This window comes from Hippocampus zosterae, chromosome 8 (assembly GCF_025434085.1).
Source record: "Hippocampus zosterae strain Florida chromosome 8, ASM2543408v3, whole genome shotgun sequence".
Classification (NCBI taxonomy): Eukaryota; Metazoa; Chordata; class Actinopteri; order Syngnathiformes; family Syngnathidae; genus Hippocampus; species Hippocampus zosterae.
In genome coordinates this window covers 9465052-9480430 of record NC_067458.1, presented here as the reverse complement: position 1 = coordinate 9480430, position 15379 = coordinate 9465052, and the positions used below count along the sequence as shown (strand labels likewise).

The 15379-nt window shown below is 42.8% G+C and overlaps 2 protein-coding genes across 6 annotated transcripts in view; one reads left to right on the top strand and one right to left on the bottom strand.

Annotated features, from left to right (window-relative positions):
- Positions 1–140: 140 nt before the first annotated feature.
- On the bottom strand, positions 141–4578 carry klhl26 (kelch-like family member 26). 2 transcript variants are annotated; one of them, XM_052073914.1, is made up of 3 exons: positions 4327–4578; positions 3191–3373; positions 144–2563 (listed from the first exon to the last, which is right to left on the bottom strand). In XM_052073914.1, exons 1-3 carry the CDS (start codon positions 4374–4376, stop codon positions 967–969), a joined length of 1830 nt encoding a protein of 609 aa, XP_051929874.1. In that variant the 5' UTR covers positions 4377–4578; the 3' UTR covers positions 144–966. The 2 variants fall into 2 exon arrangements, with proteins under 2 accessions (XP_051929875.1, XP_051929874.1); XM_052073915.1 differs by lacking the exon at positions 3191–3373 and having other exon boundaries at positions 141–2563.
- Positions 4579–8311: 3733 nt separating this feature from the next.
- The window catches only part of homer3b (homer scaffold protein 3b), a 44109-nt gene continuing 37041 nt past the window's right edge, over positions 8312–15379 (top strand). For 2 of the 4 annotated variants that reach the window (XM_052073947.1, XM_052073946.1), the window contains exons 1-2: positions 8313–8657; positions 10717–10762. In XM_052073947.1, coding sequence (XP_051929907.1) covers positions 10740–10762 — 23 coding nt within the window. In that variant the 5' untranslated portion in view covers positions 8313–8657; positions 10717–10739. Of the gene's footprint in view, positions 8658–10716; positions 10763–15379 lie in introns of all 4 variants that reach the window. The other 2 variants (XM_052073948.1, XM_052073949.1) reach the window with 2 other exon arrangements.

Genomic DNA, 15379 nt, shown 5'->3' with positions numbered 1-15379 from the left:
GATCTTTACCCTTTTTGTGGAAGGGGAGGATGACAGCATTTCTCCACAGATGTGGGCACCATGCTTCGAGCCATCTTATATTTAAGATGGAAAGAGAATTTAAAAAGAAATATGGACCAACTTAAAACAAAGAATAGCTTTATTAATTGTAACAGAAAAGATTTAAAGTGCATCTGAAATTCAAAAATAAAATAAAATCCTGAATTAAACGATAAACATGTCTAACCATACGAGACTGAAAAATAAAAGTACATAGAATCAATAAATAATAATGCATTCAAACTGATCACCAACATTTACTCAGGAGCACAATATTTTAAAAAAAACTAACCTGCAAAACAAAAATATATAATTTGTGCAGATTTTTTTTTTAGCTCAAAGATGATGTCTGGATTAATGGCTACAATGAGCATGTTTAGTAATGCACAGATTTTCAAAGCAAAGTTTGAAGCAGGACACAGCAACTCTCAGCTCCTGCTCAATGTGTAGCATGGACCTGTATTTGCTTTTCAGAGCAGCAACAGCAGAGAAGTCAGTCTCACACAAGTCCAACGCTTGCTGGTTTACTGAAGTAGCAGTCACAAAGCGAGATGATTGTGGGAGGACTGCTACAGTACTCGGTGACAGATCTTCTCAGGCTCCGGTCGGGCTCTCCACCAGCGCTACACCACTTCCCGGACATCGTCCTTCGTCCTTCCCGGAAATACATCCATCGTGGGTCTCGTCGGGGCTTCAACCTTGATGGAATATCAATTTGCCCCAAATCAAATGTGAAATGATCAAAACGTTAACTCCAACAAAAGGAAGTAACACGTGCAGCGATGTCAAGTAATGATGTACGAACGCATCATCGAACTGTATTGTGCCGTGAAGATCCATGTTATGATGAAATTGAACTCACTTCATCCCATGCCTGCCATTTACGCTCCTTGTCTTGAATTATAGGAGCCTGAATAACGCAGATTTTCACATCCAAGAGGTCAGATATTCAACGTGTGACTGCGCAAGTACGATTGGTGTGCAAGCAATCCCAGCTAAGGATTCTGGAAAATGTAAATCTCTCTCCCACTCATCAGTCTCTGTATTGTACACCTGGACAATGCTCGTGACGTTGTTCAAGTGCCAGTTGTAGCCCCCGACAATGTAGATTTTTCCATTCAGTAGGCAACAGCCAGCCTCGGACTGGCCTGCTCTCATGGGGCTGATGGTTGTCCACTGGTCACTCTGTGGATCGTAATGCTCGACAGCCAGCACATCAAAACAGCGGTCCACATGGTCCACACGTCCACCCAAAGCATAGACCCGATCTCGACTGCATATCATGGCATGCAGCACTCTAGGTTCGTTCATGGGCGCTCTGAAGTTCCACTGGTCAGCCACTGGGTCATAACAGTGAAGGATTTTCATGTCATCCAAAGAGACGCCATAACCACCGGAAATGTATAGCTTTTCTCCACATGGGGTCCCTGCATGACCCCAAATTCTGCGTTTTAATGGCTCCACGTAGGTCCACTCATTTTTCTTTGGGCAGTAGCACTCCACAGATGACAGACTGCCAGATCGATTGCGCCCTCCAGTTGCATACAGTTTTCCGTTCAAGACATTGAGAAGAAACTGGATGCGGGCCTCCTGCATTGGTTGGATGCGGAGCCACTGGTTCAAGTGCGGATCAAAGCGCATACAGCTGTCAACAGCACCTTCTCCACTGCGATACTGCAAATGCTGCCCACCCACAACATACACAAAGTTGTCAAGGACGGCGATGCAGGCGTGGCTGCACCCTGTGTCCATCTCGGTCAACTCCTTAAACTGACGGGAAGCAGGATCAGGGAGATAATACACCTTGGTGCTTACCAGGCGGTCGTTGTCTGTGTACGGGGTCCCGCCAAAGGTTATTAATGATACGACATCAGAACGAATGAGCGTGCGTGGTGACTGCATCTCATGCTGTCGGAATGGAAGAATTTGGTAATTGAAGGCCTCCAGGAGGTACTGGCGGCATTGCACGTCCTCCACCATGATATCTACCCTCTGAATAGTGTCCACCAGCTCAGATGAACGCATGAGTGGGAAGCGCACATGGCAGAGGACATTGCTCGCTTGAGCGCGACGAGACTCATCGTGCCGGAGCCATCGAATAGCTGCATGGAAGAGATCAATCTCCCGGCAATTTTTCAGCTTGTTGCTCTGCAGAAAGAAGACCAGGCGCTCCATGGGAATGTGCAGGAAGTCCTCCTCCTCGGCTATTTGAAGGAAGTGGCAAAAAGTGAAGGCGTCCACCGACGCCTTGAGGGAAGACAAACTGAAGGTGGTTGCCATCTGGTCAATGTGCAGGCATGTTTTAACACTCATGGCTGACTGGAGGAACTCTTCACAGAGTTCAACAACAGGGACCATCTGGAGGAAGACAGCTGCTCCAAGGACATCCTGAATGCAGTCCAGATCTAAAGTGACTTCCGAACTGTAAGCAAAGTCGATAATATGCTTCAGGCCCCGGGCAGACAAACCTTCAAGCTCAATGGTATTTTGATTGGACTCCTTCATGCCGCCAGTGAACATAGCTCTGCAACACAAACACAAGCAAACGTTAAATCTTTCTCAACATTTCGTCTGAAATCACACTCGACAGCTACTTTCTTTAACAAAGTTCTCAATGATAAGAAAAGAGTATGGGGATTATCCACCTTTTCACAAAGACCTGAAATCTTCTCTACATGGTTCTGAATAATCCCACGGGTTAAGACAGCACATGGATTTCCGCCCCCAAACCCAATGTTTGAAGTATGCTTGCCTTTAGCAACTTTCCCATGTTCTCTGTACTTGTTCCAGATTTTATACACTGTTGACTGTGAGCAACGAACATCTTTTGCGAAATTGCGTGATGGTTTACCTTTTTGAAGAATTTGGATAATTCTCTCATTGTTTCAATTGACTCCTCTTGTGTTGGAGTCATTATTCATGTTAGTTCATATCAGTCCACTAGGTGCAGTAGCTCTTCAAGGTATGCTAACTCCTGTTTAACTGCAGACTAATGATCAGATTTAATCTAATGCATTCCAGTGCATTACCTTTCTCTCTCCACCAAATTGCTTTCAGTCTAGTTGTGCTCAGTGTTTTGCTTTGAGTGCGGAAGTCAATTTGAATTTAAAATGTAAATGGAATCTGAGATAGTCTTGTGGTCCACACTGACCTGAAGTAATCACTACAAGCGGCCAGCACAGCTTTGTGGACCTGGAAACGCTCCTCATTGATGGCCAGCACCACGTCAAGAAGTTGGCCTTGAGCCCTCAATATTGACAAGCCCTGGAGGAGAGTAGCACTGTGGCTGGGTGCTGAAAACGTGCAGCGGAGAGTGCAATTCTTGCTAGCCATACTGAAACAGAAAAAGGCTTTGTCACTTTGAGTAAAACAAGGGATCCTCAACTTTTCTCAGATATAACTTTCAGATTCTCACATGAATTTGGGCACTATTTTAGATCTGCTCAGACAATGGAATTTTGCGTTCAGTGGATGAAAATACAATTCTGTCATTACAATTTAATTAGGAATAATTATCCAAATTTGATGATGATTGGGCTGTATATTAGAGCAGTAATCATTATTTTGTATTACTACAGTGTCACTCAATGAATAAGGGAATGTTACAACAGTGTAGAAATACCTGTAAATGTCTTGATGACACCAATATTGCTCTACAAATTCCCCTTCCTAAGATAATGACCGACCGAAGTCATCGTTTCAATTTTTCCCAAAAAACTGAACCAAATACCGATTATATTATATTTGTTAATAATGTCATTTTAGATGTAGGATTCAATGATCTGTTTAACTCAGGATGTGGTTGATTTTAGCACAGTTGACCAGTATCCTGAGGAGCTGCTTAACGCTTGAATGACTTATGTCATTATTCTAAGAGGGCGACGCTTGGTAACAGCTGTATTTTCATTACCCACTATTATCTTTCATCTTTAATAATTCATGTGGGCAACATAAAAAATTAACAATACTGTACAGGGAAAATGCAAACAAAGGTTGCTCTTAAGTTAAGTCCTAACTTGTGATTCTACACTTTACATGTTTATTTAAGATACTATTATAGTAACATCAATTCGTACGAACGTACCGTAACTGTATTACGATGCTCGACAATCAATATTTCCTGCTATTTCGAGCCTAACCTCAACAGTGGAGAATAGAGGCCCCGGATAGATCCTCGGTGTTTCCTGTATTGTAGCTCTGGCTCGAAGGCGGGTCGAGTCAAGGGGACGCCGAAATAACCAACAACGATCCCGAGGAATAGCTCCAACATTTCACCGACTCACTCACCTGTTCTGCGAATGTATCACTGCGATAGCGCCACCATCCGACTTCGCCATTTCTTAGCACACGTGAAAACTCATTGAGCATTTTGCTGCAATATATCATCAGAGATTTGATGGGAAATGCTCTCAGTGCATGGCATTTAAACTCAGAGCGCTGAGTGGTCACGAACTGCTTCTCAAGCTTGAACCGGGTTAAGAGATCGACTGTTGACGCCTGTTGTGATCGGTAACGACAGCTCGCAACAGCCTTGAGTGCCCGCCCTCCTGATGTCTTGACCGTTTCCGGTCGCTTGATGGCGCAACATGAATCCGAAAGGCAGAATATTCACCCGGATGAATCAGGATCCCGATTCGCAATTTCACAGAAAGCAAACGCAGTTAATGGGATAGACTTGATATCCATGTCGCCAGGGCACATGTATCGCCGAGCATTTATATTACATATCTTTGATATCTGATATTAGTGTCAAATCAAGTCAAGCTTTATTGTCAAATATGCTCTATGTGCAACATACAGCACAGATGAAATTACCTTTGTCTCAACCAGTGCAAACATGCAGTGGATTGAAACACACACAGCTAAAAAATAAGGGCAGCAACACGGAACTGCACAAAAATACATACATATATAAATACAAACAAATAAAACAACAAATAGCAATACACAGACTATCAAGAGCAGCAAGTCGAAGAGGGTGTCAGATGGGTGGGTCGGGTCACCTGCGATCTGAATGGCTTTACGGGTCAGACGAGAGTTGTAAATGTCCACGAGTGGGGGAAGAGAGACACTAATGATGTTCTCAGCTGCTGTATCAACGCGCTGCAGAATCTCTCGCAAGGACACCATGCAAGCACCGTACCACACGGTGGTGCAGCTGGTATTGAACTAGTTCTGTCTTTTTCAGCACTAGTTGGACACTCACCCACCCTAGTTATGCACCTTGTCGTACCAGTTGCATACAAACTCTGACTAGTCACAAATTTTCGGAAACTTGTCAACTAGTCAAACATGGATGTATTCTAAAATGTTAACTAGTGACCCATGATTTCCTGCACGAGTTAACATGTGTGTTATGAAATACTAGTTAACTAGTGACGGATAAAACAATCACTAGTTGACTAGTTTTAACCCCTTGAAGCCTTGATAATTCACTATCAATCCATCCATCAATTTTCCAATCCGCTTATCCTCATGAGGGTTGCGGGCCCAGAGAAAACCCACGCAGGCACGGGGAGAACATACAAACTCCACACAGGAAGGCTGGAGCCGGAATCGAACCCTGCACTACTGCACTGTGAGCATGAAATGTTAACCAGTCGACTGCTATATTTAACTAGCGAGTCTCAAAAAGGTTACTCATGAACCAGAGATACCCCAAATATCCACCAGTTACACTTGGGTGACATTTTTACTTAACTAGTTGCACAAGTGAAGTCCAAAATGTTCACTAATAGAACGACTGGATGCCAAACTGCTCACTCGTCAACTATCCATCCACCCATCCATTTTCTGATCCGCTTCATCCTCACAAGGGTCGTGGGGTGTGCTGGAGCCTACCCCTGAACCACTTGCCAGACAATCACAGTGCACACAAAGACGAACAACCATCCATGCTCACACTCACACCCCGGGACAGTTTAGAGTGTTCAATCATCCTGCCATACATATTTTTGGAACCAGGGAGGAAACCCAGAGAAAACCCACATTGGCACAGGGAGAAGATGCAAACTCCACACAAGAAGAGAAGAAGAGAGATTCATTTGATTTGTAAACTAATGAAAGAACATGTAGGTAAATTGGTACACTTGCCAGTTGAAATGCCTTTTTTCTGTCATAACATCATCTGCTCACGCTGTGTTTTATTTATTTATGCTGAAAGACATCAAGTTTCATTCTGAAGTTTGGTCTGAAATTATAAATGCAATTAGGTATTTTTTCAGCTAATACGTGCTATTGACTTTTTCCTTCATCATCTTTTTTTACATTCTCACCAAAAAGACACATTTGTGTCATACACTTGGCTGTAGGTGGGCATCGTAGGGCGGCTGGTTCGGTTTGTCCTCCTGAATATTGTAAACAAGACCTCATGTAAAGAAAAAAAAACTGAGAAAAAAAAGTCAGTGTAAAGTCATTTGACTCTGTTCTTCTGCTTTGCGCCAAGACGCAGAAGCCACTTGTGCCTCTAAATCATATTTAATAAGCTGTGACTAATTCTTTTAAAGCACCTCTCAACTGGAATGATCATGGGGGGAGGAAATGAGCTGTGAATATTAAATAAAGAATGAGTCAAAGACTGCCTGAATCCAATCCCTTCCCCACCCCATCATTTATTTTGTTGTATTCATTGTGGTTGAAATTAGGACAGGAACTAACAATTACTTTTTTAAACTGTTAATCTGTTGATTATTTTCTTGAATAAACAATGGATCGGATAAAAAAGTATGTTTTAATATCCATCCGTTTATGAAAAAAATGGACATTATTACAAATGGACGGTGAGGAAAATGCACACACATAAATTATTTATGGTTCTATTACTGGTTTGGTTCATAAAATGTCAGTAAAATAGACAAAAATGTTGATTGTTGTATTCCAAAATAAAATCAACTGTTTTATTTGGATTCAACACAACCATAATCAATCTGTTTTCATGGAGGACAAACGGAAATCAGAGAATATCAATCGCTGAGAAGCGTTGAGAATTGTGGACAATTTAAAATAAAAAAAGCTCTACAGTGATCCCTCACTACTTCGCGGTTCATTTATCGTGGGTTCAGTGCATCACAGATTTTTTCAAACATATAGCACCCCCGCGACCCTAGTGAGGATCAAGCGGCTCGGAAAATGAATGAATGAATGAATATTATTTTTTTTAAATATACATGGAGTACAGTACTGTATGTGTTGCTCTATGTGACTCGCTGTTGTTTTGCAGCTTCTCGCGGACCGTTTGCGGACTTAAAATGTTTAATTTTTATTTTTTACCTGTTTATGTTAATGGTCGCCACTTCGCGGATTTTCGTTAATCGAGGGTTGTTTTGGTCCCCATTTACCGCAATAAACGAGGGATTACTGTACAATCATTTGTGATTCATTATCAAAATGACTTTCAATTAATTCGATAACCCATTAGTTGGTGATTGACAAATCTATCTATCTATCTATCTATCTATCTATCTATCTATCTATCTATCTATCTATCGATCTATCTATCTACTGTATCTATCTATCTATCTATCTATCTATCTATCTATCTATCTATCTATCTATCTATCTATCTATCTATCTATCTATCTATCTATCTATCTATCTATCTATCTATCTATCTATCTATCTATCTATCTATCTATCTATCTATCTATCTATCTATCTATCTATCTATCTATCTATCTATCTATCTATCTAGGTTGACAGTGCTGTAGAACTACATGTGTCGTACTGACAGCTTTTTCTAATATTCCCGAGTCGTTAAATAAGGAAAATAAAACATCAGCTTTCAGTTTGATGCTGTGCAGTTTTACAGCTGCAACATACGAGCAACATACGAAACACATTTTGAAATGATTACCTCTCAGACAAGTTATTCTTTATCATACTTATAAAAGCAGAAGTGTGGTACACATCTTTGGAATTTCATTTGATTTACAGTGTATTTGTGGGTGAAGTCGCTCATGGGGGAGTGGCACACTCGCTTGACCTGTGTGCGGGCAGCATGGAATCGGTTCTCACTCAGTGACGGTATGGATGTGAGCGTGAATGATTGTTTGTCTGTATATGTGCCCTGCGATTGACTGACCAGTTCAGTGTGTACTCTGCCCTTAGTCCGCCGGGATTGGCTCCAGCAACTCCCGGCGACCCTCTGGTGGATGGATAGGTGGATGTTTCGAGGGTGTACCTCTTGCTCTTAGGCTCTGACGCTGGAGATGGAATTGGGGGCGGGGTGTTTCGTGCTTTTTCGCCATTGGACCAGTAGATGGCGCTGATATACTCCAAGGTCCCACCAGTGGGTGTTAGTGGGATCCCAGTGTGACTTAGCAGAGAGGCGGGTGAAGAACCGAGCTGAAGTCCCGGAGGAACTTTGACTAAAAGCGCTCGCTTTCCCGGCTTTTGTCGGCTTTCTTCTCTCAGCGTGGATACTAGAGCTATCAAACAATTCCTGGTGCGTAATTACGCACGGAGTCAAAGCCGCGGCGTTGTTGGCTGAGGAAAGCCGCGGACAAAGGGAAGCAGGCTGGACGACAACTGATTTGAGAAGAGAGGAGTTCCCGTCGGAAGAAAACTGGGGGAGTCGGAAGTGATTCTTAGTTCTCATTTGAAGACCCTCGGAGCATGGGGTAAGTTTGACGCCTTCTGTTGCCTCCACTGTTGTATTCTGGACGATACTGCTCTAATGGGGGACGTTATAACAGTGAATTCATCGGTTGGAAATTCGCACGACCTTGCACGCATCTCTATTTTTTCGTCGTTTGCGTTTGTAAATTTAATAGCTTCGACCTGGATTCTTACAGTTCGACCCGCGTTACCCGCACGAAAGTCAAGTATACTTTCCTGACTGACTGACGGAAAAAGTATTTACCATGTTAGGGACTTTCGGGGTTTTAACATTGATTCGCATTGCTCCAACGTCATTGTCATGTTGATGAAACACACAAGCTGAGGTTACGTACGCATGTGTGCAGTTCACAGCAACTACACTAATTTCCTGTTTTCTATTCCTCTATTTGCATTCACTGCACACACTCAAACACTATTGGAGCGCTTTGCTGTAAAGTGGATACTTGGTTTATTTGCATGGGGAAAGCTCAAGCTGTGCCGTGTATCTCTTCAGCTGTAGCGGGTATATTTAGTTAGGCTTATTTTTGCTGCCAATAATTTGGTTCACACACACGGTCACACTACGTAGTATATCAGTTTCATCATAACTCAAACGTCACATGGGCACAATGGAATACAATCAGATCTAGTTTTGTTTGGCAATGTGATTTTCTTTGCTGCTTCTGATTATTCGAGTGTAGTGCTACTAGGACTATTTCTTTCCGTTTTATATTTAACGAATCAAGGCAAGTTAGCGCTCCACCATACAGTACAAACGCAGCCTCCGTAGACCCTCTTACATCATGTCGGAGTTCTATCCACAAACATTAAACGCATTAACAGATAATCCACATCCACTGCCATTTGTGAATGCCACCTCACGTCCCAACAAGGCAAATGTCAGCCAGCATTGACATTCAGTTGTTTAAGGCCAGGTACACACATGAAGACAGTTCGGCTGTTTTTGTCCCAATTTTGCCCCTTCCCCAAGACGTCACATGGCCAACAATCTTATGTCTTAAGTAATGAACATGTTCAATAATTTCGCCCACAAGTCTGTGTGAGGGTAGCCAAGTTCCTCTGAGCGAGGTGACTCTGCAAACTGTGGCATGATGGAATGTAGCCAATGAGAGAAGCTTTTTGACTGACAATGACATGAACTACACTTTGTATACAGCACTGGTTGTTTTAAAGTGCTCTATAAATACAGTTGAGTTAACATACATTTATTCAATCTTAACTGTTAGTGTAAAAGAAAGCACTGCATAATAAAACAAAATAAAAGGGCTCATTACCGGTACTTTCTGCTCGGATGCATGGTGGAGTGTGGAGGTTTGCTAAAGGCAAGTCATTCATACGGATGACATTTTTTTGGGTGTGCCAATTAAAATCCAATTTATAGTGTAAGTTGACGTTAAAATATTTAGATACAATATGCCAATATTTGAGAAATTTGTCTGCAATGATGGTGTTACAGTTTTAACAGTACAGTAATCCCTCGTTTATCGCGGTTAATAGCATCCAATTAACATAAACGGGTAAAAAAAACGTTTTTTTTAAAGTCCACAAACGGTCCGCGAGAAGCTGCAAAACAACAGCGAGTCACATAGAGCAACATATACAGTACTGTACTCATGTATATGTAATTTTTTAAAATATGTTAATATTTTCGAAAAAAATCTGCGATGTACTGAACCCGCAATAAACGAACTGCAAAGTAGCGAGGGATCACTGTACTGCACTGCTATGAATCTTACATTGTACAAACAAACGTGTAGTTCTTATGTACAGTCTATACTGCTTTCCTATGTCTCAATACGTTTTGTTACCGGTTGTATGGCTGTATAGAGGTGGTGACCTTTAACAAAGTATTGTGAGAAACTGTTTGGAATCTTGCATGAAGTTATGCATGATGCCTCATATTTTTGAGTGCCTTTTGAGGCTGTGCAACTGCTGAGGCATTTGAATTTAGAGGTTCCACTGTATATTCCTGGACCGTGTGTGTGAATGTTATTCTTTGCCTAACAATCTTAACTTTTTTCACCCTGTTTGCTTGACTTTCTTCTAATCGTGCTGAAGAGGAGTTGCCTTCCAGCAATAAAATGTACCCACTACACCGAGAGAGGTACATACACACCCGTGCCTCCCTTGTCTCACCCCCGTGCATGGTAGGGATGGGCAACGATTGATCTCTTATGATCTCCTACTCTGCTATTAGCTTGATAGTCTCACTGATGATTACGATGGCAGCAGTGATTATGAGCATTGCATAACTTTTAATGATGGTGTTCCATTTATAATTGATAAGAGACTGTGGATGAGCTGCACGTTGATCGACTGGTTAAAACATCCGCCTCATAGTCCAGAGGTCCAGGGTTCAATTCCAGCCTCCGGCCTTCCCATGTGTAGTTTGCATGTTCACTCCGTTCCTGTGTGGGTTTTCTCTGTTCGCCATGTGCCTTTGTGGGTTTTCTCTGGGTACTCCGCTTTCCTCAGTCATTACAAAAACTTGCATGGTGGGTTAATTGATTCTGCTAAAATGATCCATTGGTGTGATTGTGAATGTGAATGGTTATTGTTTATGCGTGCCCTGCGATTGGCTGGCAACCACTTCAGGATGTACCCTACCTACTGCAGGAAGATGGCACACAGAGACGAACAACCATCCACGCTCACATTCACACCTGGGGACAATTTAGAGCGTTCAATCAGCCTGCCATGCATATTTTTGGAATGTGGGAGGAAACCGGAGTACCCGGAGAAAACCCAGGAAGGCCCATGGAGAACATGCAAACTCCACACAGGGAGGCCGCAGCTGGAATTGAACCCGGTACCTCTGCACTGTGAAGTCGACGTGCTAACCACTGGACTACCGGGATGCCCTTAGATTTTACCAACATTTAGTTTTGCCTGTCTCATATAGCAATGGTCCACAACCACCAGTCTGCAGACCAGTACTGGGCTTTTGCCATTTTGGACCGGGCTGCACAAAGACAGATCTGCAAGCTGTTAGCAGACGTGGTGGAATTGTGCGCGACACTAGCCAGTTGGAGTTCTCCTCCTAACACTGGTTTGCAAGTTCAAATAAACAGAATCACCCAATAAATGAAAGAAGCAGCAGTACACAGAAAATAATCATAACAAATTGACCAAACGCACAGCTAAATGTGTAGTTGAAGGGCAGCAATTACTTCCTAAGAAGAAGAGATTTGGACAAGAGAAGTTCTCCTTCCTTGACGACGTGGAGGAGGAAGCTGTTGCGCGTGGTATATCGTCAAAAACAAGGCGAGACAATAAACCTGTTGAGTTATTTGAACAAGTAGCACCCAAGTCATCACGTGGATAGCATGGAAATGCGAACACATAAACATGAGCAGTTTAGTTGCTCCTAACTAGCCGGCAGTCGCCGCATGAAAGTAGCAATTTTTGGTCACTCACATTTGCAAGTAGTAATGACGATAATGCCAGATGTAGGATCGTAACTTCAATATTACAGTATTACGTTTACCTTGTAAGGCGTATTTATAATTCCCGATTGGTCCATTTCTTAGAAATTTACTGTGTTATTCTACATTAGTGGTAGTAGTGAATAAAAAAAGTTTCAGAGGAATGAAAAAAAATGTTGAGTTACCCTATAACTATTTTTTGTTGTCAGTACTTGTGCTTTAAAACTAGCAATATAAAAGCAATGGTTGCTGGTCCGTGAATAATGTATACTTGTTTCAACTGATCCGTGACACAAAAATGGTTCAGGACCACTGCTATATCGTGCGGCACACAGCACCAACTTCAATGATATCTGTAACTTTTTACGACTCTCCAGAGACAACATTCTGGAGCTAATGGTGATCAGTGCGCCCATCCCTACATTTTCCAAACAATGATCTCCCCCTCCCTATGTTGATGTTCTTCACTGTCTGGTGTGAATCTGTGATGTTGGGAATGTGATGTGATGTGACTAATACTTGTTTAATTTAAACCTTTTGTCTGTCATTTTCATGTGTTGAAACCCCTCCCGCCCCCGATTACGGTACAGCGGTCAATAACCAGTTTTCCTTAAAGTACCGTATTTTCACAACTATAAGGCGCCATTAAAAGTCTAAAATTTTCTCCAAAATGGACAGGACGCCTTATAATGCGGAGCGTCTTTTATATGAGCTAAGTTCCAAAATCTGGCCGAGACCCGACACGCTGTTTATATAGAGAAAAGGCGGAAGTGAGGTCGACCAATCAGTGAAGCGCGTCCGTGCACTTATATGTAAATATATGGAGAGAGAGAGAAAATGTGTACGTGAGTGACGACACGCACGCATGCGGAGAAGAGGTCGACCAATCAGTGAAGCGCGTCTGTGCACATATATGTAAATATATGAAGAGAGGTGGACGTGAGTGAGGACAGGCACGCAGGGGGTGGGTCCGGCAATGAGTGAAGGGTGGGCGTGTAAGTGGACGCTAAAGGCACGCCTCTAGCAGGTATGTGCATTATTGCAAAACAACTTCGGTTTTGGTTTCCAAGAACCCCCGAAAATGAATTCCACAAAGAGACACGCCTACGAAGCGCAATTCAAACTCCAAGCCATCGGTTATGCAGTGAAACATGGGCACGACAAAACTGTTGTTCTTGGTTGTCATGCCAACGGACAGAAACTGCCACTATGGTGATTTTCAAGCGAAAGACGCTGCTGAAAGAAAAGTTTCCAGCCGGCGTCATCGTGAAAGCAAACCAAAAGAGCTGGATGGATGAGGAGAAGATGAGAGAGTGGCTACGTGAGGTGTATGTTAAGGGACCGGATGGCTTTTTCCATGCCTCGCCGTCACTCTTGATTTGCGACTCCATGCGTGCCCATCTCACACCAGCGGTGAAAGACAAAGTCAAGCAAATGAACTCCGAGCTTGCCGTCATTCCCGGAGGCTTGACTAAAGAAATCCAACCGCTGGACATCGGCATCAACCGGGCGTTCAAAGTGAAGTTGCGAGCGGCATGGGAAAAATGGATGATCGATGGCGAACACAGCTTCACGAAGAGTGGGAGGCAGCGCCGGGCTAGTTACGCCACAATCTGTGAATGGATTGTAGCTGCTTGGACGAACGTATCTGCTAGTACAGTTGTTCGAGCTTTTGGCAAAGCCGGCATCATTTCTGTGGAGCCACATGACGACGAGAGTGACTCTGACAACGAGAGGGAACCCGGCGGTTTGGATGGATTACCGATACTTGCACAGTTGTTCAATTCGGACACAGAAGATGACGACTTTGATGGCTTTCTGAGTGATGATTGAGCAAAAAATGTGAGTACCTTGTAAATAAAATACACCCGAACTCAGTTCTGCTTTCGTTGCCTTTTTAAAAACGTGTTTTAGCTTCGAGCTTCAGTGTATGCTTCAAGCTAACGTGTTAGCGAACGTGTTAGCATGCATGCATGCCGTATCTTTTACCACTGTAAAACTGCACCCATTAGTACAGTGCGGTCTGTGTATGTGTAAAATACAGAAATGTCACCCATTAATGAGACTGCGCCCAACCGTACGGTGCGTCGAATAGTTGTGAAAATACGGTACATGCCATTGGTGTAATAGTTTCTGACCACTCGTTACCATGAATTTATGAAACAATCCATCCGCCATGTCAGCTTGGGCAAAGTCACCCTATGATGATTAATCTACTTAATAACCATATTGAGTGGTCATTAGAGTCCCTTCATTGACTGTGTTTCCCTTTAATCAAGTTTTATGTGCTTCTTAATGGGACAAGTTGTGTCAGAAATACTGCAGGAGTAGTATCACAACAGATACTGTAAATTTCAAACACAAATTACAAACACAAGTTATGCCCCTCAGTGTGGGCTTGATGACCAACCACCACATCTACAAGGAGATCCTTTGGCATTTGCTTCGTGTAGTTCGTGAGAAGAGGTGAACGTTGTGGCAGCCATGACAATGTTCCTGGGCGGGAATGTCATTGCTGAGCTGGAGCTACTCGTCCAACTCAGCCCCCCCCCCCCCCCCCCCCTCTCTCCAAGCCCCTCTTTTACAAGCTCAAGGGAGCTATCAATGGGACCCTAATTGAAGACATGGGAAACATTAAGAGGGTGTGACAATAGAGCTGTGGACAATCCCAGGAGATTCCTTCCAGGAGTACTGGAAGGTATAATAGAGAAGGCTGGGAAAGTGCATTAGATTCCGGGGGATTACGTCGAAGGGAAAAATGTATTTTGTAATACAATTACACATACAGTGTACCTTTTGTGTCAATAGTCATTGAACATTTTGACACATATTGTAATTTGGACTTCATAATGCGTTTATCTGCAGTAGATTAACGCAAAAACACACATCACACTACCAGCCGAACTCGCTAAACAGCAGGAGACGTTGTCAGTTTGTTCTCTTGCCAATTTGCCTAACCTGCACATAAGTGCTGCTTTTTTTCGCACACACAGAGTGCTTTGTCTCTCCATGGCTGCTTGAGTTGGAACATTTGTGTGTCTTTTAACTCATCAACAACACTGAGTACCACAGCACATTCTCCTTTTTCGGTGCAAATAAATAAATAAATACATACATACATAAATACATACATACATAAATACATACATACATACACACACTCAAAACAAAATCTGCCAAAACAACATCAACAAAACCTCCAAAAAACCCAAGTCCTGAGGGACAAGGTTTGGGTCTTCTTGATGCACAGATGGTAAAAAAGAAGCATGCAACTGGTGTGCTCATTTAGACTCTAT

Bases quoted from the DNA above. Each gene is read 5' to 3' on its own strand.
- klhl26 (XM_052073914.1), bottom strand. From the start codon at position 4,376: ATGGCGAAGTCGGATGGTGGCGCTATCGCAGTGATACATTCGCAGAAC. The intron at 3,374-4,326 runs GTGAGTGAGTCG...TTTCTGTTTCAG, and splicing joins GTGATACATTCGCAGAACAG to TATGGCTAGCAAGAATTGCA. The intron at 2,564-3,190 runs GTCAGTGTGGAC...TTTGTGTTGCAG, and splicing joins GCTTGTAGTGATTACTTCAG to AGCTATGTTCACTGGCGGCA.